This window comes from Salvelinus sp. IW2-2015, linkage group LG18 (assembly GCF_002910315.2).
Source record: "Salvelinus sp. IW2-2015 linkage group LG18, ASM291031v2, whole genome shotgun sequence".
NCBI classification, from domain to species: domain Eukaryota; kingdom Metazoa; phylum Chordata; class Actinopteri; order Salmoniformes; family Salmonidae; genus Salvelinus; species Salvelinus sp. IW2-2015.
In genome coordinates this window covers 28357741-28382589 of record NC_036858.1, presented here as the reverse complement: position 1 = coordinate 28382589, position 24849 = coordinate 28357741, and the positions used below count along the sequence as shown (strand labels likewise).

Below are 24849 nucleotides of genomic sequence, written 5' to 3'. Positions count from 1 at the left end.
AAAAAACATTTAAATTTCAATATTTGTAGGAGCTCATCTTTTCAGCTGCTGCTGCTTAATTTGGAACTCCGGAACAATTTGTTTAATACAAACAATAGCATTACTTGTTGAGTCAGACAAGCATCATTTTATTTTTAACTTTATTCTTTTAAAAAATTATCAGTTGATCAGATTAGAGCCAAAACAAAGTAGCAGTTACTGGAATTACTCAACAGAAATTAAGCATGGGAAACATACAAGACATGAAATGATACATTTTATTTTCATTCACAATAACTGACATAACTGGGCCTCTTGCGATTGCCATATCAACAGAGTTGATTAGGAATTTGTTTCAGTGTACCTCATACAAACAAGACAGTAAAAACATTATCACAAAATAAAAAACATCCATAAAAGCATTTGTATTTTATCAATACTCTAGATCTTGAGGGCCTCTGTACATACTGGTGACAAGTGCTAACCAGAATAGTATTGTCCTCTAAAGTGCCAGTCAAAGAAAGCTACTAGACTATTGAGACACAGACGCAGCCACAATGTGTGTCCTCAGGGTGAGGAGGTGTTGAGGGTGCCACCCGGGGTTTGGCAGGAGGCAAAGAACTCCTTGCGGGCGAACATGATGACCTCGCTCAGTTTTCGTAGTAGCAGGAACTGCAAGTCGTCGACCCATCATGGCTTGGAGCTCTGGGTGCTGCCGCTGGTACAAGGCATGCTCCACCTTCAACTCCTGTAACACACATGTCAGGTCATGTTGGAAACTTAGGGGTTAGTGGTTTGTGTGTGTGTACCTGTGTATGTGTGTACCTGTGTGTACTTGGGGTAGGACCAGTAAGAGCCTCATGTTGACAGAGAGCCCACCTGCACTCGGGTGGCCAGGTGCCTAAACAGGAACAGGATATGACGACAAAGAGAGAAATGGAGCACTGGTGTCTTGTATGTAAATTACATTTGCTTGATTTATTGATTGTTTAAGGAGAGTGACCTCTTACCCGTCAGGTAGGAAGTAGCAGTGCCAACACTGCCAAGTGGCTGGGATGTCCTCCAACTGAATCCACTGTCCTCTCCACCCCAAACACCTCCACCYCCATCTGCTGTCTGCACCCTAGATCCCTCTGAAGACAGATAGACCTGAGTGTTGCTGCAGTACTATGCATACTCCGCCTTCAACTCCTCCTATAACATACACACAAGTCAGGTCATGTTGGAAATTTAGGGGTTAGTGGTTTAAGAGTAAGGGGCTAGGGTGAGAGTAGGGGGTAACGGATGGCTTGAGGGAAAGACTAATATGTCACCTTCAGGAACTTTGAGGGAATCTGCATGTCCTCCCACACCAGACACCTCTTCTCAAACACTGGCTTATCATCCCTCACCTGATACCCAACACACACACATGTAAATAGGGGAACACTCTTAATAGTGTGTGTGTGTACCTGTGTATGTGTGTATTTGGGGCGAGAGCAGCAGGAGCTTCATGTTGAGGGGAGAGTCCACCTGCACTCGCTGGCAACGTACCTTAACAGGATATGACATCACAAGTAGAAGTGATGTCCACTTACCCGTCAGGTAGGAAGTAACAATGCCAACACTGTCAAGTGGCTGGGATGTCCTCTCCACCCCATATCCCTCTGATCATATATAGACCATACATTAACCACACATGGTCAATAATAGACGGTCAAATCAAACACAACTAAGAACACAAACTTCATAGAACAGTGAATTTGTAGCTAGGCAATAACGTTAGCTAGCTAGCTTGTCTAGCCACAAACACAAATTACACTCACTTGAGACTGTGTGGTTAGCTAGCTGCCCTAACGGTAACGTTAGCTTATGTTAACTACACTAGGAACAAAATCAAAACGCACCCTCTCCTTTCCCGCCTACCTTGACAGTGCTTGTTTTCCGATATCTGAAGCGAAAAACGGAAAACAAAAAAGGTAGCTTTCTGTCAATTTCGATCAACTTGAAATAAAAGAAAACAGATAACGAGTGGTGAATCACTATTAGTCATCCTGGTTAATGTAGGGTAGCCATTGTCTAGAAGGTACACGGACCCTGCCGGCCTAGTCTAGGATCAGATGGGGCCATTAGTGGAATATTGGTGATGTTTTAATGGGTGTAGAGTTAGTTGGTAGGGCAACTCCAGTAGGTGGTGGTGTATGCACCTTTCAATTTAAAGAAGAAGCAGACAAAGATTTTTAGAACTAGACCAACATAGACCACAGCCTGTCGTTTCAAAGGGAAACAAATGAGCCATAGTGGGCAGAGCCAAGCACGAGCTAACAAGAGGTTACCATGCATTTGCATAGTTCCGTTGTGGAATGCCTACTCTGTAAAGTGCGCGTGTGCAATAACTCAATTCGCCTTTGCACTCCTTTTTTTTTTTCATTGGCAAAGGGTAAAGTCTACAAAACTTTGTCCACTCTGTTCGTAACAGATTGTAGTTTTGGGAACAGAAAACTATTTTGAAATAAAATGTTTCATCGATGAGTAAATTAGCAGAATGTCGGCCAAAATCCACCTCTTCCATCTTCTCCCACTGCCGGTGTTGTGCCAAAAATCTCTCCCCTGCCAGAATTCTCCACCCCTTCTAATTTCCATAATTTCTGGCTAGAGTCAAAGACTTTACGTGGCAAACATCAGAGCCAAATACTTTCTATAGAACAAACTTCACGTCAGGATAGGCAACCGAAATTAATAATAAATGTGTGTGTGTTATATTAAACATAGAGGGAGTAAAATGTTGGCAAGCAATAAACATTTCAAAACAACTATGGCAAAATTATTATTCTTACACTTTAAAAAAAACTAGTCGAATAAGACATAGGAGAGATGACGAATTTTGTCAGAGAGATTTATTTATAGACGAATACAAAATCATCAGCGGATTTAAGTACGGGCGACATGGGCAGCCGCTCAGGGCGGCATCTTGCCGGGGGCGTCCCCGGGTGCAGGCGGGGCGGGCGCCATACAAGCTAGAACAGCCACATACACTTGAAACAAAAAGCCAAACCGAAAACTTTCTTTCTGCTACTAAGATCAGTGAAAAGTAGGCTAAACTGACAACAGAGTGAAGAGCTGGGGGGGAATTCTGGCAGGGGGGAGATTTTCGGCACAACACTGGCCACTGGGCTTCCTCTCGCTACCATATACATCTGGTGAAATATCTGTCTCATTGTTCTATCTGTGAAGCAGCTCTTTGGCTGTGCTTTTGCATTAGCACCCATTGCAGCAGCACCGTTAGAAAAAAAGATTGCAATTTTAAAAGTGCAGTAACTGCAGTCAACTGTTGTATTTTGGACGCAGTAATTGCAGAATAACTGCAGTTGAATTTGGGGATGCACTGTAATCATGAGTAACAACAAAGCAACAAAAGTCCACTTTTGTTCAAAATTTATCTCACAAGATTATTGCAGGAAGAGAGTAAAGTATGTACCTGTATGCAACTATCTATGAAACTATTTCTGAAACCAAGCCAAAACATTGCAGAATATAGGAACGAGGCTGGCCAATTCCTATAGGGATAACTACATGTACATATTACCTCAATTATCTCAACTAACCGGTGCCCCCGCACATTGACTCTGTAGCAGTATCCCTGTATATAGCCTCGCAACTGTTATTTTATTGTTATTGTTATTTTTTTTCTTATTTTTTTTTCTTATTTTTTTTCTTCAGTTTATTTTAGTAAATACTTCAACACTTTTTTTTCTCCTAAAACTGCATCGTTGGTTAAGGGCGTGTAAGTAAGCATTTCACGGTAAGGTCTACACCTGTTGCATTCGGCGCATGTGACAAAAAACATTTCATTTGATGAAGCCGTCTGGTCCCAGATCTGTTTGTGCTGTATAGCCAAACATTTGCATGACAATGACCATGCTGTAGGAATTGGCAAGACAGCACAAACTAATCTGGAACAAGACTAATAATGAGAAGGGCATTACAGCAAACATGGGTTCAGTGATGTCTCGGTTGTGGAGAGGGATGGGGTTTGAGGGGCTGACATCCACAGCATGAGTGCTCCACAAGTGCAGAAGACCAAAGTGTCTGGACTTCTCCAGCTGCTCCTCTGTGGTGAAGTCAAACTGCTCCTCCAGGGCATGCAGGTGGAAGTGACCCGTGGCTCTGTCTCTCTGCTCACAGGCCTGCTATTGGTCAAACAATATGAAATGCTCACTTCAAACTTCCACTTCAAACCAAGTGTTCTGGGCAAGCTTTCATGTTTCAGCAATCTAGCTGTTTCCTGATTCGAATCCATAGCAACTACTGAGTGTTTTGTATCAACAACACAGCGTTGGGTTTATTTTGATAGAATACAAGTGTATGTTCTGAGTACAGTGTTACCACTCACCCTAATGAGTTCTGTGAGTTTCGTGTTAGCAGGGTAGTTGGGGTCAAACTGAAGGTCCCTGATCCATTCAAGCCTACTCGCATTGGGACCGCTGGCCATGGGTCTACAGGTAATGTAACATGGTTAGGGTTTCTATTGCAAGTCAGCCTAAAGAAAAGCCTTCAATTCATAAGGTAACAGACCCCCCCCCCCACAAACACAAATTGGTTCTAACCAGAGTAGAAAGAGGAGTGGGAGGCTCCTATACATAACAGAGCAAGAGGACAAGTACATTAGAGTGTCTAGTTTGAGAAACAGACGCCTCACAAGTCCTCAACTGGCAGCTTCATTAAAGTACCTGCAAAACACCAGTCTCAACGTCAACAGTGAAGAGACGACTCCGGGATGCTGGCCTTCTAGGAGGTAGAGTTGCAAAGAAAAAGCCATATCTGAGGCTGGCCAATAAAAATAAAAGTTTAAGATGGGCAAAAGAACACAGACACTGGACAGAGGAAGTTTGGAAAAAAGTGTTATGGACAGATTAATCTAAGTTTGAGTTGTTCGGATCACAAAGAAGAACATTCGTGAGACGCAGAAAAAATGAAAAGACGTTGGAGGAGTGCCTGATTCCATCTGTCAAGCATGTTGGAGGCAATGTGATGGTCTGGGGGTGCTTTGGTGGTGGTAAAGTGGGAGATTTTTACAGGGTATAAGGGATCTTGAAGAAGGAAGGCTTTCACTCCATTTTGCAACGCCATGCCCTGTGGACGGCGCTTAATTGGAGCCAATTTCCTCCTACAACAGGACAATGACCCAAAGCACAGCTCCAAACTATGCAATAACTATTTAGGGAGGAAGCAGTCAGCTGGTATTCTGTCTATAATGAAGTGGCCAGCACAGTCACCGGATCTCAACCCTATTGAGCTGTTGTGGGAGCAGCTTGACCGTATGGTACGTAAGAAGTGCCCATCAAGCCAATCCAACTTGTGGCAGGTGCTTCAGGAAGCATGGGGTGAAATCTCTTTAGATTACCTCAACAAATTGACAACTAGAATGCCAAAGGTCTGCAAGGCTGTAATTGCTGCAAATGGAGGATTCTTTGACGAAAGCAAAGTTTGAAGGACAAAATTATTATTTCAATTAAAAATCATTATTTATAACCTTGTCAACATCTTGACTATATTTCCTATCCATTTTGCAACTCATTTCATGTATGTTTTCATGGAAAACAAGGACATTTATAAGTGACCCTAAACTTTTGAACGGTAGTGAACATACAGTTGAACTCAGAAGTTTACATACACTTAGGTTGGAGTCATTAAAACCTGTTTTTCAACCACTCCACAAATTTCTTGTTAACAAAATATCATTTTGGAAAGTCGGTTGGGACATCTACTTTCTGCATGACAGAAGTCATTTTTCCAACAATTGTTTACAGACAGATTATTTCACTTATAATTCACTGTATACCAATTCCAGTGGGTCAGAAGTTTACATACACTAATTGACTGTGCCTTTAAACAGCTTGGAAAATTCCAGAAAATTATGTCCTGGCTTTAGAAGCTTCTGATAGGCTAATTGACATCATTGGAGTCAATTGGAGGTGTACCTGTGGATGTATTTCATGGCCTACCTTCAAACTCAGTGCCTCTTTGCTTGACATCATGGGAAAATCAAAAGAAATCAGACAAGACCTCAGAAAAAAATTGTAGACCTCCACAAGTCTGGTTCATCCTTGGGAGTAATTTCCAAACGCCTGAAGATACCACGTTCATCTGTACAAACAGTAGTATGCAAGTATAAACACCATGGGACCACGCAGCCATCATACCACTCAGGTATCCTCTGTATCCTAGAGATGAATGAACTTTGGTGCGAAAAGTGCAAATCAATCCCAGAACAACAGCAAAGGACCTTGTGAAGATGCTGGAGGAAATAGGTACAAAAGTATCTATATCCACAGGTAAAAAGAGTTCTATATCGACATAACCTGAAAGGCCACTCAGCAAGGAAGAAGGCACTGCTCCAAAACCGCCATAAAAAAGCCAGACTACGGTTTGCAACTGCACATGGGGACAAAGATCGTACTTTTTGGAGAAATGTCCTCTGGTCTGATGAAACAAAAATAGAACTGTTTGGCCATAATGACCATCGTTATGTTTGGAAGAAAAGGGGAGAGGCTTGCAAGCCCGAAGAACTCCATCCCAACCGTGAAGCACAGGGGTGGCAGCATCATGTTGTGGGGGTGCTTTGCTGCAGGAGGGACTGGTGCACTTCACAAAATAGATGGCATCATGAGGGAAGAAAATTATGTGGATATATTGAAGCAACATCTCAAGACATCAGTCAGGAAGTTAAAGCTTGGTTGCAAATGGGTCTTCCAAATGGACAATGACCCCAAGCATACTTCCAAAGTTGTGGTAAAATGGCTTAAGGACAACACAGTCAAGGTATTGGAGTGGCCATCACAAAGCCCTGACCTCAACCCTACAGAAAATGTGTGGGCAGAACTGAAAAAGCATGTGCGAGCAAGGAGGCCTACAAACCTGACTCAGTTACACCAGCTCTGTCAAGAGGAATGGGCCAAAATTCACCCAACTTATTGTGGGAAGCTTGTGGAAGGCTACCCGAAACGTTTGACCCAAGTTAAACAATATAAAGGCAATGCTACCAAATACTAATTGAGTGTATGTAAACGTCTGACCCACTAGGAATGTGATGAAAGAAATAACATCTGAAATAAATCATTCTCTACTATTATTCTGACATTTCACATTCTTAAAATAAACTGGTGATCCTAACTGACCTAAGACTGGGCATTTTTACTAGGATAAAATGTCAGAAATTGTGAAAACCTGAGTTTAAATGTATTTGGCTAAGGTGAATTTAAACTTCCGACTTCAACTTTAGGTAAAATATAATTTTTAGCCTCCCGGGTGGCGCAGTGGTCTAGGGCACTGCTTCGCAGTGCTAGCTGCGCCACCAGAGTCTCTGGGTTCTCGCCCAGGCTCTGTCGCAGCCGGCCGCAACCGGGAGGTCCGTGGGGCGACGCACAATTGGCATAGCGTCGTCCGGGTTAGGCCGGTAGGGATATCCTTGTCTCATCGCGCTCCAGCGACTCCTGTGGCGGGCCGGGCGCAGTGCGCGCTAACCAAGGGGGCCAGGTACACGGTGTTTCCTCCGACACATTGGTGCGGCTGGCTTCCGGGTTGGAGGCGCGCTGTGTTAAGAAGCAGTGCGGCTTGGTTGGGTTGTGCTTCGGAGGACGCATMGCTTTCGACCTTCGTCTCRCCCGAGCCCGTACGGGAGTTGTAGCGATGAGACAAGATAGTAATTACTAGCGATTGGATACCACGAAAATTGGGGAGAAAATTGGATAAAATTTATTAAAAAAAAATATATATATATATATATATATATATAATTTTTAATACATATATGGATGTATAATATCACAGCCATCTTTGTACAATTTCCACCAAATGCATATTCTTCATTATTGTTGGGTTAGTTGTTGTGAGAGTGTATCAGTGGTAGGTTCATTCTTCTCCAACTCATCAAATTTATGGCAGAAGAAGAGATAGGCTTCTTCCTTTGAGCATGACTTCAAAGAGAAAAGCAACAAAGGCAGTCCAGATAAGAGAAATGCACTCTCATTTAAGTTAGTCTGTAGCAAATCAATAGTACAACCAAACAATGAAAGCCAGACACAATACGGTGGTCAGTAATGTCTGTAAATTTTTATTGTTTTTATTTAACAAATTCTTATTTACAATGACGGCCTACCCCGGCCAAACCTGGACGACGCTGTGCCAATTGTGCGCCGCCCTATGGGACTCCCAATCATGGCCGGTTGTGATACAGCCTAGATTCGAAACCAGGGTCTGTAGTGACGCCTCTAGCACTGAAATGCGCCACTTGGGAGCCATAATGCAAAAATGACAAGACCTGTATTTTCCCTACCTGCTCATCAGCAATTTTCTGAGGTTCTTTTATTCTCACTTCTCTTGATTTTACATTGAAGAGTTTTTCACTAGACGAGGAAACATAAGAAGAATGACAAGACCAGCCTGTTCACATATCATGATTATAGCGTCTATTGAGGATTGATAGACTGACTCTAACCACAACTAGATATCTCGCCTTGTATTCCTGGAGCATGAGTCTAGCTATTTCTTGACTTCAGATGAGCCTGATATGAGGGTGCTGTGGTATCACTCTCAAATTTGGTCAACAAGCGGAGTCAGTAAACAGACACACAACAACAACAACAACAATCAAATGCACAATTCGCTACTGAAAATTATTTTTTTAAAGCAGTATGCCAAATGCCAATACCCCATTCTTGGATGTGTACTCCATCTTGAAGTTGAAGCTTTTCCTTATTCTCTTTAGCAATCCTCAAAACAAATGCCAGATGGATGTGTCATCCAGAAGTGTTTCACTAGTGCCAAGCTACAGCCTATTTCCTCAAGCGTCACCTTGAATTTGAGCAAAAATGAGATAGGCATTTCTTAAATTCAGTTAAATACCCACTAACCTCTTCTAGTGAGACCTGGCCGCCAAGTCACCATGGTGGCCAAACTAAAACAAACTAGAACGAACACTTAAACAAACTCTGACAAAATACCAGTAATACAATCATGGTTACATTGCAGGAAAATAAGTAGCTAGCTAGACTCTCAACACAGATGAAAGGGGTTAGTTAGCTAGCTAGTTATCATATTTGTCTCAGTATAGCTAGCTAGTTTGCTAGTTAGGTTCCTGCCAAATGCATAATGCTAGCTAGCTAGAACTTGATAGGGTTTTCTTCAGACAGCTCCCTCGCTGTTGCTAGATAGCAGCTGATTCTATACTATACCCAACAAAAGTCTGAGATTTCTTCCCCATAATTCCACTTCGCCATAATTTCACTGCTCCACTGTGTTAGCTAGCTATGGCTATCTATTGCCAGACCAGATAGTGTGCGCTAAATAAACAGTATCCTCATTGCATGAGCCTGGCACTGACAGTTTCAGCACTGGTCAGCTCCTGATGCTGAAACTCAGCTATGACAGCTGGTGGCTGCTTGCTGAAATAATAATTTTTGTGAAATGTACAAATTTAGCAGCTGGACACTTCAAAAATGAATACATTTGTGCTAGACCATTTTTTTGAAAGATGCGACTTTGTGACTCACCAGAAAAGTTTTAAAGACTTTATTAGTGATGAAGCTTTGATGGACAGTTACATTAACTGTATTATTTATTTTATCACCATGAGGTTAGAGTTGCAACAGGTTGGTTTCATAGAGTGAGTAACATACTGTACCTTTCCAAATCAAATCAAATGTTATTGGTCACATACACATATTTAGCAGATGTGAGTGCGGGTGTAGCGAATTGCTTGTGTTCCTAGCTCCACCAGTGCAGTAGTATCTAAAAACGATTAATAACAAAACACACAAATCTAAAAGTAAAAGAAAGGAATATATAAATATATAAATATTAGATTGAGCAATGTCGGAGTGGCATTGACAAAAATACAGTAGAATAGAATACAGTATATACATATGAGATGAGTAAAGCAGTATGTAAACATTATTAAAGTGACTAGTGTTCCATTATTAAAGTGGCCAGTGATTCCAAGTCTATGTATATAGTGCAGCAGCCTCTGAGGTACAGGGTTGCCTAACTGGGTGGAAGCCTGCTAGTGATGGCTATTAAACAGTCTGATGGCCTTGAGATAGAAGCTATTTTTCAGTCTCTCGGTCCCAACTTTGTACTTACCTCGCCTTCTGGATAACAGTGAACAGGCCGTGGTTCGGGTGGTTGATGTGCTTGAAGATCATTTTGGCATTCCTGTGACATCGGGTGCTGTAGGTGTCCTGGAAGGCAGGTAGTTTGCCACCTGTGATTTGTTGGGCAGACCACACCACCCTCTGGAGAGCACTGCGGTTGTGGGCATTTCAGTTGCCATACCAGGCGATGATACAGCCCGAAAGGATGCTCTCAACTGTGCATCTAAAAGTTTGTCATGATTTTAGGGGCCAAGACTAATTTCTTCAGCCTCCTGAGGTTGAACAGGCACTGTTGGTAAAGGTTCTCTGTTGAATGACAGGCGCGTGGGAGGGCTTTTGTCAATTAAAAAGGGGAAACAAGTAATTCTTGCGAGGATTTTTTTTCTTTTTTTTTCTGCTTTGTGCACTTCCTCTTTAATGTGCTTTTCGATTGGTCGCTGAAATGACTTGTAACCAATCAGCTGGCGCCTGCTATGGAGGAAGGAATAAATGCAAGATGGCTCCTCATATAAAATCAGCCTCCTGGGTTCCCTTTAGCGAACACAAAAATTACTCTTTAAATCTTATTAGATTAAAGTACTTATCTGGGAGTAGTTCAGAAGGTTAATACCAGGTTTAGGGTGATATAAGTTTAATAAATTACATTTTTCTGAGGAAGAAATTATTGAAGAGACAAGAGGGACCTACTTTGAAGACCTGATTTGATGAACTCATTTCGACAGGTTTCGGGTGGTGAGCTGTGAGAGGAGACGCACTAGCGGCCTCCCTTGCTAGGCTAGCTAGCGCTTTGGATTAGCGTCAAGTAAAGCGGATAACTTTAAATAAATGATCGCTCCTGTTCAATACGGATCACAAAAGAGCACATTTACACATTAAATTAATCGTCATGGCCGTTTCAAGGTGAGATTCCCTAACTATGTATTTTACTATATAGCCAATATTAACTTAGCCACTAGTTATCTAGCTTGTTAGCATGAACAAGCAATGGCATGGTGTTGATGGCTAGCTAGCCTAACACACAACGGCCGGTGGTGGTTCACGATATCAGGCCAACCGCGCTTGGGTTCATGGCATGCGTTTTTCAACTAGGTAACGTTAGTTCTAGCCAAACAACAGTTTTAACTACCTAAGTTATATAGCAAGTTTAGCCAGGCAGTTTACTACTGAGTTACTAGTTACAAAAACGACAGAAATTCCTAATTTAGCTAACGTTAAGTAGATACATTTATTTAGTTGCCAGCAGACCTGTCACATGCAATTGATCATGATAATATGGTCTTAAAGACATGTTACCTTTTAGCTGATACTTGATGTGCCATCTGCTTGCGAACGTGCCAGTATGTCATCTTGTGAATTAGATTATCGCTCATGTTTCATCCAGAGATTTATTTTGATGAGATTACTTTCCCAAACGTATGATTATTGTAGGGTGGTTTGTTTCACGCGTGTCATATCCAGCATGTGTAAATGAGTTTGCTCTAAAACAATGGTTTCTGATCTTAATCTCATGTGGCAGGTAGCSTAGTGGTTAGAGCGTTGGGCCAGTAACCCGAAAGGTTGCTGGATCGAATCCCCGAGCTCTGACACGGTAGAAATCTGTCGTTCTACCCCTGAGCAAGGCAGTTAACCCATTGTTTCCCGGGCTGGATGTCGATTAAGGCAGCCCCAACACCTTCAGAGGGGTTGGGTTAAATGCGGAAGACACATTTTAGTTGATGGCATTCAGTTGTTCGGGTTTGCAAGAGGATGCATATTTGAAGCCTTCAGCTAATGCATTAGTGGGGGATTTGGCTCTGGTTAGCCCCTGCAGCCTTAATACATGCATGCTATATAGGCCATACACTCAATTGGCAGTGTCCCCCCCCCCTACACAACGGCCTGAATTCTTCAGAGACGTTCCACAGCCAGAAGAGGACTGGACACCGCTCAGAGCCTGGTTCCTCTCTTGGTTTCTTCCTTGGTTCCGGCCTTTCTAGGGAGTTTTTCCTAGCTATCGTGCTTCTACACATGCATTGCTTGCTGTTTGGTGTTTTAGGCTGGGTTTCTGTACAGCACTTTGTGACATCAGCTGATTTAAAAAGGCCTTTATAAATAAAGTTTGATTGGTCCATGCTGACGCGATGGCATCACGTAGTTGCTACAGATTGGACACGGTACATTCATGCTGCACACAGCCAGCTCCATCTCATCCCAAAGATGCTCTATGTGGTTTGAGGTCTCTGGACTGCAATGACAACTCAAGAAAACAGAACTTGCTGTCATGTTCCAGGCAATATTTTTTCACTCAATTGTCCAGTGTTGGTGATTGCCTGCCCACTGGAGCCCCTTATTGCTTTTAGCTGATAGGAGTGGAACCTGGTGTGGTTGTCTGCTGCAATAGCCCATTTGTGACAAGGATCAACAAGTTGTGCGCTCTGAGATACCGATCTGCACACCACTGTTGTACTGTTGGATGTTTTGTTTGTCGCACCATTCTCTGTAAATCATTGACACTGTCCAGGAGGCCAACCATTTCTGAGACACTGGATCTGGCACGCCTGGCACCGACAATCATACCATGCTCAGTTGCTTCGGTCACTCGTTTTGCCCATTCTAACATTCACATGACTCACTGTCTGTAGGATTGATCAATTTTTGTGAACTGGGTGGTGTACCTAATAAACTGTCCGGTGACTGTATCCATAAACGTGACTTGAAGGCTACCTGGATGCAATGATCCATTGACTATTAGCCAGGCTCCAGACAACTTCTGGATCTTGAATTTCAATGATATGCGCTTTGTATCTGAACATCCGATTTATATTTTGATATCAAATTACCTAGTTGGTAGTACAATAACAAATCAAAACATTTCCACCTGGATCATTTGAATGCTCAAAGGGTAAAATATATATTTTTTTCTAAACTGTTCCTAATCCAAACAAGATGTACCTCAATTAGAACTGTATTAATGGGTAGCCAAGAGATGTTGGATTTGTTTTACTGAGTGGCTGGGCATGCTGCCACAGCACAGAATCTTTTTTCTTTCTTTTTTTAGCAGAGTTGTGTTCAATACTCTTATCTCGCGCACGGTATACTCTAGGAAGTTTAAGTTCCCACTTAGGATACTGTCGACAAGACCGGAGTAATACAATGCTCCATGGAGTTCGTTGTTCTGTTACATTTGGAAGTATAATGTTAAACTAATGCAGCTTCTCAAGTCTCTTCTCTCATATGCAATGGAGCTCAATGCATGCATAGTATATTTTCGTATCTACTTTTTTCTCCCACTCTCGTCTTCCAGGCTTGATCGTCTTTTTATCCTGCTTGACACTGGAACTACTCCGGTGACGAGGAAGGCTGCTGCTCAACAGCTGGGAGATGTGGTCAAACTCCACCCACATGAGCTCAACAACCTGTTGTCGAAGGTAAGTCTCCTCTTCTTCATGAGTGCCACAGTTGGGTCTACACCACGGTCGTATTCACTGGGCACCAAAAGGAAGAATAGACTGAAATAGGGAGGGACTACTTGAACTTGTCTGAAATGTTAGTTTTTTCTTCATTTTGCTACATTATGTGCAAATGAATATGATCCAGGGAGTCCACACTGTTGTCAGCTCCCTACCTCCTTGCTTGTAGTGTAGCCACAAGGGCATCCATACTTTTACCAACTGGTCCCGTGTGGCTCAGTTGGTAGAGCATGGCGCTTGCAACGCCAAGGTTGTGGGTTCATTCCCCACGGGGGGACCAGGATGAATATGTATGAACTTTCCAATTTGTAAGTCGCTCTGGATAAGAGCGTCTGCTAAATGACTTAAATGTAAATGTAACCACCCATACAGATTGTCAAACCCTTCTTTACCTAGTCTGGAAAAAATCTAAATGGAGGCCCATAAAGGTCATAGACTGCTGAATAGCCCGCTGTCTTCGTTTCCTCGGCATGTTGAGGTGATTTATTAAACAAGTGGACTGTTTGATCTGGTGTAGTGCATAAGTTCCCACCATCTGATCTGACACGTGTTACATCCTACGACTCCTGTGTTTTCTTGCTCACCCATAACCTACAGGTTTTGACATACCTGAGAAGTCCAAACTGGGACACGCGTATCGCTGCGGGTCAAGCAGTGGAGGCCATTGTGAAGAATATCCCAGAGTGGAACCCATCACCCAAGCCCAAAGAAGGTGAACCAACCTTAACCTGCCACGTTATTCACAGCCAAGTGCCACTGTTTTGTTACACTCCTGACGGTAGGAAACAAATAAAGCCTTAACGTTCCCTTACTCACACGATTAGCATTTTAAATGGCCTTTGTGGAACCTGTGACATTGCCTCCAGCTTTGTTTTCGCCACCAGGAATCGGTTTGAGTAGGTATGTGTGAACACACTGGCAAATGTTTGCTCTAGGTGTTATACAACTGATGTCAGAGCTGCTCTGAAGTAACCATTGACAATAGGTGATGAGTTGTGTGTATGTGTGAAGGCTTATGTTCTAACATTGAAAAGAAACACTTAACATTTTCATCAGCAATCAACCGCTCATTATACAAAGCTCTGACGAAGGCTGGGAGGGTGACATGCAAGCTTAAATAAACGGGTGATACCGGCAAGTGCAGTGTGCGGGTTTAGCTTTTTCCTGACCTAATATTTCCCACTCAACAGCAAAGTATGGTTCCCATTCTGAATGTAAGATAACTTTCACTTTTGATTGATGTTGTAACTTACGGTGCTGTGGGGATGCTTGTCTCTTCCAGAGTCATGTGCGGAGGACCCGGAGGACTCCTACTCTGACCGTTTGAGTTTCTACCGTTTCGACATCTCCCGCCTCCTCAAACATGGTGCTTCTCTACTCGGTTCTGCCGGCGCTGAGTTTGAGGTCGAGGATGACAAGTCTGGTATACATCTGTTTTAAAAAATATGTTTTACTCTTAACTCGTCCTACGAACACCTGTGCTCAGTAATAAGAGGCTCCTAATAGGTTGGTTTGTCTGTTATCAAGTTAAAGGAATGTTATGGAAGAATCTAGTATGTGACCACATTGCTAGGCTGTTTTCGTGCTCTTTTGTGAAACAACCTCACTGGGCAATTGTTCTAATCTTTTTATATGGCTTTATAATAGCACAGATATGTCAAATCAGGTAATGCCAAATTTCAGTCTGAAGGAAGTATGTTTTGGTGTGACGGAATGTCTTTGGCATTCAACGAGAGAACTCATTTTCATACTAATTTCTTTCATTGCAAAATACTGCACCAAACCACTTAGTTAATGTAAAATTGCACGACTAAGATCTCTTTGGCAAAAACGTCAACTCAAATCTGTCATTCAATTTTCTTAGATTAATTCTGACTTTTGAGGAAGTGTATACTGGCTACGGCGTCTCAAAATAGACAAACAGAACTATTGCTGCTTCTTTTCTAGTTTTTCCAAGTGAAGGTCTTAAGGGAGAATGCGAGGACACTCGTTCGGCTAGCCGAACTTAAGCATGCTGACACCGTAATGTCTTTCACCAGCCATGTAGGCGGGTGGTCAATTTGCAGGGTTCTGCAGTGTAAGCTTTGCATTTGCAAATAAAAATCAAGTTAAGTCAAGTATGCGCACATGTACGAGTTGTGATTTTATAGCAGAAATGCTGCATTAGCTGTTCAAACTATTTTTGCCATTTGTTTCATAGCTGCTAATCGCACAAGGAAATACATCTATATCCCATCTCGGGGAGCAACACTGCCTGGCCTGGGGCGCTTTGTGCACTGCTTATATTCATTTTTCATAGTTATATTTTGTTGAAGGTCTTGTTTTTCAATGTTAGTTTCAACTGATACCGAATAAATATTGTCTGCTACTAGTCAGATCTAAAATCTCAGACTCCACACTTAACATGACTTGAGTGGCCCCGTTACCATTGACCTCCCGCCCTTAGTGGCAACTGAACATTTTTGGCTCATCTGATTTTTTTTGGGGGGGGGGTTAAGACTGGTCACAAAAATTAAATGAAATTCACCTATATATATATATATATATGTCATTACTTCTTACAAAATCTAAGTGGCTGGTAGATTTTTGCATTTACCCGCCACAGTGGCTGGTGGACCAAGAAGTTTGTTTGCTCGGGACACAAACTATCTTTGTATGATCTTCTGTAGAGAATACATTTATTATATCATTCTGTTTAGATCTGTCACTCTGCCTTCTAAAGTGTCCTGCACAGCTTGTTATAGATGGAAACATGTCATGTGTTCCAGAGTCTTCGCTTTCAGGCATGGGGTCGTAGTCGCTGATAGCTCCAACCGTTCAAAAGCTAGAGCCAAATATGTAGGAAAACCATTTCGTTATGAGCTAGAAACCTCTGTTACCGGTCTGTTTGCTCCAGCCGCTATAGCGGATATCCAATGTTACTTCATAGAACAGTGGTTACATGAGTAAGTGGCGCGTTCAGCTGAGAAACTCATTAATTCAGATTGCCGCGAGCTGCCAATGAAGTTAGAGAGACTCGTCTCTCGAGAAGCGCAATGACTATGCCTGCTGTAGGGTGTCAGGATTTATTTGTTGCATCTGCATTCTGAATCTCACTCGCAGTGCCTGGCCCTTGGTGTCAGTGACCACAGTTCAGACCATGGCTGGGTCCCAAATGGCACCATGCACTGTAGTCCCTATAAAGTCACTATTTTTGAACCAGGGCCCATATTATTTTCCTTTAGACTATTGGATCTGTATTCTCTCGTTTGCTTTTCCATGACAATGTTATGATCCATGTGACAAGTTTGAATACAATTTTAATTCAAATGTCTTCTACCTTTTTTTTTGTCCTCTCTCTCAACTTTATAGTGGTGACTTATCTTGGCTGTGTTCCCCCAACATCCTGTAGTCATCACTCTGACTGTATTTCATCTGGTCAAGATGTTTTGGGACGGCTCATGTTTTAGTGCTTTGCTACATTAGTCCAGAGTGACTTTCATGGCTCTCTTTGATGTTTTGTGGCTGTGAAAGTACAGTTTACCTGAACTCTGCTGTGAATCAACAGCCTGATCTGTAGTTCACTTCCTTACCTGCCAGTATACCTCCCTACTTATTTCCCGTAACCATAGAAACATACAGAATGACGCCTATATTTATACCCTAAGGCAGAGATGGGCAACTGGAGGCAAACTGCCCCCCTTTTTGAAGGCCCTTTGATCAGTCGTGGTCTCAACTTTCTGTTAGAATAGTAGAACACACGAGGTGCAATTTCGAAACGTGGTTGTGCATCAGCAGTTTCTCTAAAGCCAGTCACTGATAGTCAATTAACCCACGTCAGCTAAAAACTATTTGAAATCGCTTAGTTTGTTTAGTGGTCAGCTATCATATTAGAAACTACAAATGTATTTCTGCCCCATGGCAAAATGTGTAGAATTTCAGATTTTGTGGCCCCCATCAAAGTTGGATGGTTTCAGGGATGTGCATATTAGTCCTGTACTAAAATGCACATTCAATGGAGATTCTGCATTGAGGGGAAAAAAAATCTCCAGGACTAGAGGCTTAATCTGTGTTCAGGAAACCAGCCATATGTGTCCATGTATTCTCTACATACTTTTTGTTTTTCCGTAGTTGGTGTTTTCTACAAGCTTCATACCCCATCTCTTTGCTCTCTCATGCCAGGTGAAGTGGACCCTAAGGAGCGTCTCACCCGCCAGAGGAAGCTGCTGCAGAGGAAGCTGGGACTGGACATAGGTGCCGCAATCGGCATGGACACGATGGAGCTGTTCAATGATGAGGACCTGGACACCCAGTACATCTCCACGCCCATTGGCCCTAAGGGACAGGGAGGGAAGGGCTCTGGACCCTGCTCCAGCTCCCACAACCACGTGGTGAGTCAGTCACACTACCTCCATTTCCTTTACGCTGTTATTGAGTCAGTAATTCCGTTAAATTTTGAACAGCATCCTACGAAGCTTAATACTGAGGGTTGTGTTCATTAGGCCATGCTACGAAAAATCTATAACATTTTACAACAAAAACAAGTGTATTTCTTATTGGATAAGTCCAGGTAATCCCTCCATTTCAAAGCCTACTGAACTCCACCCAGGTAGCATCAAGTGCAGGCTACTATCCTTTCTAAGTCTGGGTTAATCTGGTCACAACTGTGGCAGACAGGGTGTGAGGCTGGGCTTAGAAGCTTGGCGTTTCTTTCAGCACCTCAAAACTTTGCCAGGTATATTTTGGACCCTTCAGTCAACGTGGCTATGCTTACCTGGACCGAGGAGGCATGCTGTAACTTGTCCAACCATGATTGGGATGTCTGGTAAGAAGACCTTGGAGTAGGTCCTGACATGCTTTGGCTCAGACTGTTTGAAAATGTTACTAGCTGTCAAATCATTGCTTCCGCCGTCCTTGTTTCCTCAATGCCTCTCAAAGCTCATTGGGGGAGAGGCTAAAGGTCCCTCAGAAAATTGAGGAAGGCATTGCGGAAACGAGGACGGAGGAAGCAAGGACGTGACCGCTAGTAACGTTTTCAGACGCGGCTATAGTCTGGGGGGAAAAACATCAGATAAATTGCAGAAAGCAAGCTTTCCATCTGAGTTGGTGTGCAGGAAACCTAGGGGTGGTGTGATGTGTAAATAAATATTTCTGTGTCTATCCTAATGATCAACTAGACCAGATGCAAAGCCAAGATGGCAGAGTTCCTGGTCAACCCCACTTATCTGACCTGCCCCTTTCAGGGTGCATGTGCTGTCTTCACTTTAGGATGTGAAGAAAACACCACATTATGCTCCCTGTCTGAGGAACAGTCTCTGTGGTCAGAGAAATGAATGACTCCCATCTTAAGATGTCTGTAGCTTATTACTTTGTCTGAAAAATAAGTTTGCAATTGTTTTGTTCAATCACTAGAGACTAATGTTCAATGGTTATTGTTCCATTTTCAGCCCATGCAGGCGGCAGAGATAATAGACTCAGAGTTTCGACCAGGCATGAGCAACCGACAGAAGAACAAGGCTAAGAGGATGGCCAAGCTAGTGGCCAAGCAGCGATCCAAAGACATGGATCCCAACGAGAGAAGGTATGTCCTATTTCTTCCAAAGCTTTTTAGACAGGGTTGTGTTCATTGGGCACCAAACTGAACAAATATTTTTGAAACTGAGTGGAAGGTGTAAATGAGCATTTCTTATTGGACAAGTACAGATGGCTGTTTGCTCTAATGAACATAACCCAGGTCTTTCTGTCTTTGGTTTCCATCGGCATTGTATAATGTAGGAGATGGGTCTTTCTGAATTGGTTGACCTGAGATTATTGATCTGTGATTTGATTTCCATTCTTATTTCTGTAGTAATGACAGTTTTGATGGGGAGCCCGAGGAGAAGCGCAGGAAAACTACCAACGTAGTCATCGATCAACCGGCAATGGAGCATAAAGTCTTAATCGATACTGTTCCAGACAACTCCAGCCTCTTAGACGAGGTAAGAAATGGGTCACCAACGATAAAGCTCTTATAAAGAATACAATCAATGTAAACCATTTTACGCAGAACTTGAGAATCAATTGACTAGGCGTCTGGAGAAAGAGACSGTATAGTTGAACTCCTATAAAATCAGTGTCTTTGTCCAAACGTTGAACAGTTCTGATTCGTCTTGGGCTTTATTTCCAGACCCAGGAGTGGCCCCTGGAGAGCTTCTGTGAAGAGCTCTGTAACGACCTCTTCAACCCCTCATGGGAGGTAATGACCTTCCGAGTCCTAGCAGACCTGTTCACGTCACCTGTAATCCTACAACTCCTTATGTAGTTGTCCATTGTATCCATTGTATAACACATAACAGGCAGCATGTAGACTGATCTGTGAAGCTACGAGTGCTCTGATTGTGTGTCCAGATTCGTCACGGTGCAGGCACAGGCCTCAGGGAGATCCTCAAGTCTCAAGGTGCTGGAGGTGGGAAGCTGGTGGAATGCACTGCAGAACAGGTACTGTATCTGACTCCTCTGTGCTAGCCCCCGCCCCCCCGGTGCACTTTTTTGAGTTTTACCCTAGCACTACACAGTGGATTGAAATAATCAAAGCTTGATAATGAGTTGGTTATTTGAATCGGCTGTGTCCGGCGGCGGGGGCAGGACCTAGTTTGGGGGAACCCTGCTCTATGCAACCTCCAAACATGAATAGTTCAATTTATCTCTAATAGATATGACCACAATAGATGGCTGACCTTTGACCTTTCCCAGATGGCGCGGCAGCACCAGGAGTGGCTGGAGGACGTGGTTATCAGGCTGCTCTGTGTCTTTGCTCTGGACCGTTTTGGAGACTTTGTCTCTGATGAGGTGTGTCTTGTAGCATACCATGCTATTGAGTGGGATGGCTGAATTACATTTAATGTTATTTATGCTCTCTGGGGTAATGTTGGAAAATTCTGACAACTTTCTAAAATGCCAGTTTACAGAATTTTGCTACCCTACTTACGGGCGCTTATGAGTCAGGCGTTGCTGTATGTCTAACATGCAGTCTTTCTCTCCTTTCTGGTCAGGTGGTGGCTCCGGTCAGAGAGACTTGTGCCCAGACACTGGGTGTGGCCTTGCGCCACATGAATGACAGCGGCGTTGCCATGACTGTAGACATCTTGCTGAAGCTGCTGACGGAGGACCAGTGGGAGGTCCGGCACGGAGGTCTTCTGGGCATCAAGTATGCCCTGGCTGTCCGAAAGGTACCAACAACCACCTGCTCCTGTCCTGTTTGCTTGCATCTGATGCCCACTATGCATGATGTGTGTGATCCACTTTAAGTCAGTAAAACACGTGTTTTCTAGACGGGACTCAATGTCTTTCTATAACTTTTTCTCTCGCTCTTTTCTTTTGCCCCCTCTTTCTCCCACTCAGGACCTGATCTCCGCTATGCTTCCGCGGGTGCTCCCTGCCATCACAGAGGGGCTGCAGGACCTGGATGATGACGTCAGAGCGGTGGCAGCCGCGGCCCTCATCCCTGTGGTGGACGGCTTTGTACAGCTACTCCCCAACAAGGTCAGACGGGAGCATCTCACCACGGTCCCTCTCCACWTCTGGTCACCTTATCTGCCCTTCAGCCTTTCTCCAACCTCACCCCTCACCTAGTCATATCCATCTCATGGCTTACCTTCTTGGCGTTGTGTATGTTAGCAGTTGATGTTATTCTTCAATAAAACAGACCTCAAAGCAAATCGGGGAGGAAAATGGGTTTATTCAAAGAGAACAAATCATGCAGTGATGTAGATGTTCATGCTCCCCTGTCCTCAGTGATTCTCTCCACAGAACAAAGATACAGGATGTAGTTTTATAACCATGCCCTAGCCTGTGGTTGACCAATTAAACTGGGCCAATGGCAAGTATCCTATTTCAGAAGACAAATACCTCCCATTGCTCATTAATTCCCTAAGACAGAAAAAATACTTTACATTGATCGTTATTACTCTGGACTTTTTGTCCTCTGCGTTGTGTATTTATCTTCAAAATATTCCTACATATACTACTTCATAGTAGGGTTGTGTTCAGTAAGCACCATATGGCTACCTGGGCTTGTCCAGTAAATGCTGATTAGAAAATGCAAAGGAAAACATGAACACAGCCCAGGTAGTTCATTTGCAGAAATATTTTTTTCATTACCGCGCTAACTGTAGCATTTTTCTCCGTTGTGTTACTTCTGACCGCTGTGTCTTTGTGTTGCTCAGGTCCCGTTCATAGTGAACACCCTGTGGGATGCTCTCCTGGAGCTGGATGACCTGACGGCCTCCACAAACAGCATCATGACCCTACTGTCCTCGCTGCTCACCTACCCCCAGGTCCGACAGTGCAGGTGAGTGTCTCCTCTCCCTTTCTGTACGGCTGTAACCTCTTCTCCCACTTCATCTCGAAGGGGAATTCCAATGAAGCTCTATAGTTCAAAATGTTACTCTAACAGTAGTTGTTTTAAAGAACAATTGTCTTGGAAAGTCTATGGCTGTGCAAAGTTCTCACCAGTGATTTTTAAAACATTTTATATTTCTGGGTTCTTTTGTTTAAGAACATGGCAGTGTAGAAAGTTGTACTTGTTTTTTGGGGTCATAGTACATGCAAGACAACTTGTGCAAGGGTTAACAGGCCCAACAATTTTATATTTTGTCCCTCCAGCATGCAGCAGTCCCTAACGGTCCTTGTCCCTCGGGTCTGGCCATTCCTTAGACACACCATATCATCAGTCAGGCGAGCCGCATTAGAGACCCTCTTTACCTTACTATCCAAAGCTGACCAGGTGGGTTTGTAAGGGAAAGATGCCAATAGAGCCTTATGCACTAGTCTAGATCTGAGAGGATTGGATAGGTGTAAGCATAAGGTAATAGCTCCGCCTTGCCCCCCCCTGATGGGCTAGGGGAAAGTTTCACCATATTGCTTATACCAATCAAATCCTCTCAGATTTCAACAAGTAGGAGTCCATTTGAGATTGGGCCAGTGATTTGAAATGCTAAACTATGACTACAACTGTTTATACAATTTCGCTAATTTCATCACTGAAGTCTGTTTTGTGGCGTTGCAGAGCTGCGCGCTATGGCTCAACCAGGTCCTGCAAGACATGCTCCGACACATCTTCCAGTCTTGCATCCTGGAGAGCAATCAGGAGATCCTGGACCTCATTCAAAAGGTTTGTCACACACGCTCTATCCAGGAGGTCATATATCCTGGCTGATGTTTTTAATAAGCGCATGTCTTGTAGGTGTGGACAGAGCTGCTGCGCCAGGCCCCTCAGCAGTACGTGGTGGCAGCCAGCTGTCCCTGGATGGGCGCCTGGCTCTGCCTGATGATGCAAGCCTCTCACATCCCCATAGACATCAACATGCTGCTGGAAGTCAAGGCTCGCTGCAAGGTGAGAGGGTGGTTACTCAGTTAGGACTGACCGTTACATCAGTTACAGGTTGTTGTATTCTCAAGTGTCCTTGTACTAATGTTACACAGGGCTTCTTTATGGGATAGGTTAATGTATTTTCTCTGGTATGATGCAGTGATCCAGTTGTCTAAGGTCAGGCTCATTAGGCCACTTACATTTTTGTTAAATGTTTTGCAATGGAAAACAAATGTGTTTCTTATTGGACAACCTCAGATGCTACTAGTCTCTTCCGGACAGTTATTTTCCGTTTCGTGCCTACTGACCACTTCCCAGGCTTTGACGCATGTGTTCTCTGATTTGACAGGAGAAGGCCGGAGGTAAGCCTCGCCAGGGAGCCTTGGTTCAGGTGAAGGAGACTGTTCAGGAGTATATCGCTGGGGCGGAAACTGTGACCGAGGACCCAATTACGCGGGACTATGTGGTGACACGGGCTCGCCTCATGGCTGCAAAGTTAGTCCCTCTCTTTCTATTATTCTGCATCTAATTTTGATCCCTTGCGATATTGACGAAAAACTGAGTTGACGCTATTGTTGGATCCTGAGAGACAAAGATTTAAAAACCCAACGCAGCACTGTATGGTTTCTGCAGCCATACAAACTGAAACTTGTGTTCTCTTGACAAAAGACAAGAAAAAAAGAAACGATGGTGGAATTGCGACAAATCCAGTTACAACATTTGCACTAAGTTACTATGAATGCCTAACAATCTATTTTTCTATTCAGACTGTTGGGGGCCTTGTGTCGGTGTATGTGCGACCCGCAGGTCAACTCATCCTCACAGGACATCCGACCGGCTGAGTCGCTGGGCCAGCTGCTCCTCTTCCACCTCAACTCCAAGTCTGCCCTGCAGCGCATCGCTGTGGCCCTGGTCCTCTGTGAGTGGGCTGCTGTGCAGAAGGTAGAACCTGAGTCTGTTTTTGTAATTGTTCTGTTTGGATAGGAGTTCACCATAATGCTGCCAGGATTTATTTCAGAAAGGCCTTTATGGCCGGGATTCAAACAAACTCGTGTAAACTTCCCGTGTAGGCCGATTTAGTCACTTCTGCTTGAGCCGACATCTGAAGGTGTGTGTAAAGTTGAAGTCGGAAGTTTACATACGCCTAGGTTTGAGTCAGTAAAACTTGTTTTTCAACCACTCCACAAATTTCTTGTTAACAAACTTTTTGGCAAGTTGTTTAGGACATCTACTTTGGGCATGACACAAGTCATTTTTCCAACAATTGTTTACAGACTATTATTTCACTTATAATTCACTGTATCACAATTCCAGTGGGTCAGAAGTTTACATACACTAAGTTGACTGCTTTAAACAGCTTCCCAAAACTTTCATGGCTTTAGAAGCTTCTGATAAGCTAATTGACATCATTTGAGTCAATTGGAGGTGTACCTGTGGATGTATTTCAACGCCTACCTTCAAACTCAGTACCTCTTAGCTTGACATCATGGGAAAATCTAAATAAATCAGCCAAGAAAAATTTGTAGACAAAAAATTGTAGACCTCCACAAGTCTGGTTCATCCTTGAGAAATTTCCAAATGCCTGAAGGTACCACGTTCATCTGTACAAACAATAGTACGGAAGTATGAACACCATGGGACCATGCAGCCGTCATACCGCTCAGCAAGGAGACGCGTTCTGTCTCCTCAAGATGAACGTACTTTGGTGCGAAAAGTGCAAATCAATCCCAGAACAGCAAAGGACCTTTAAGATGCTGGAGGAAACGGGTACAAAAGTATCTATATCCACAGTAAAAAGAGTCCTATATCGACATAACCTGAAAGGCCGCTCAGCAAGGAAGAAGGCACTGCTCCAAAACCGCCATAAAGCCAGACTACGGTTTGCAACTGCACATGGGGACAAAGATTGTACTTTTTGGAGAAATGTCCTCTGGTCTGATGAAACAAAAAAAAGGGGGAGGCT

At 43.4% G+C, this 24849-nt stretch overlaps 1 protein-coding gene and 1 long non-coding RNA gene across 4 annotated transcripts in view; one reads left to right on the top strand and one right to left on the bottom strand.

The window, feature by feature from the left end:
- Nucleotides 1-243: 243 nt before the first annotated feature.
- On the bottom strand, nucleotides 244-2814 carry LOC111978405 (uncharacterized). Of its 3 annotated transcripts, XR_002879162.2 has the most exons (5): nucleotides 1885-2814; nucleotides 1293-1625; nucleotides 990-1173; nucleotides 805-880; nucleotides 244-727 (listed from the first exon to the last, which is right to left on the bottom strand). It is a non-coding gene; the product is annotated as an uncharacterized lncRNA (long non-coding RNA). The 3 variants fall into 3 exon arrangements; XR_002879161.2 differs by having other exon boundaries at nucleotides 1293-2789; XR_002879163.2 differs by having other exon boundaries at nucleotides 990-1112; nucleotides 1293-2784.
- A 7775-nt stretch (nucleotides 2815-10589) lies between these two features.
- LOC111977737 (TATA-binding protein-associated factor 172) overlaps nucleotides 10590-24849 on the top strand; it is a 63387-nt gene continuing 49127 nt past the window's right edge. Inside the window, exons 1-18 of the mRNA XM_024007313.2 lie at nucleotides 10590-11009; nucleotides 13393-13516; nucleotides 14156-14270; nucleotides 14841-14981; nucleotides 17720-17928; nucleotides 18985-19118; nucleotides 19386-19515; nucleotides 19704-19772; nucleotides 19925-20014; nucleotides 20270-20365; nucleotides 20569-20745; nucleotides 20918-21058; nucleotides 21742-21866; nucleotides 22181-22301; nucleotides 22584-22688; nucleotides 22761-22910; nucleotides 23236-23381; nucleotides 23654-23828. Of these exons, the coding sequence (XP_023863081.1) occupies nucleotides 10996-11009; nucleotides 13393-13516; nucleotides 14156-14270; nucleotides 14841-14981; nucleotides 17720-17928; nucleotides 18985-19118; nucleotides 19386-19515; nucleotides 19704-19772; nucleotides 19925-20014; nucleotides 20270-20365; nucleotides 20569-20745; nucleotides 20918-21058; nucleotides 21742-21866; nucleotides 22181-22301; nucleotides 22584-22688; nucleotides 22761-22910; nucleotides 23236-23381; nucleotides 23654-23828 (2262 nt within the window). The 5' untranslated portion in view covers nucleotides 10590-10995. The remainder of the gene's footprint in view (nucleotides 11010-13392; nucleotides 13517-14155; nucleotides 14271-14840; nucleotides 14982-17719; nucleotides 17929-18984; nucleotides 19119-19385; nucleotides 19516-19703; nucleotides 19773-19924; nucleotides 20015-20269; nucleotides 20366-20568; nucleotides 20746-20917; nucleotides 21059-21741; nucleotides 21867-22180; nucleotides 22302-22583; nucleotides 22689-22760; nucleotides 22911-23235; nucleotides 23382-23653; nucleotides 23829-24849) is intronic.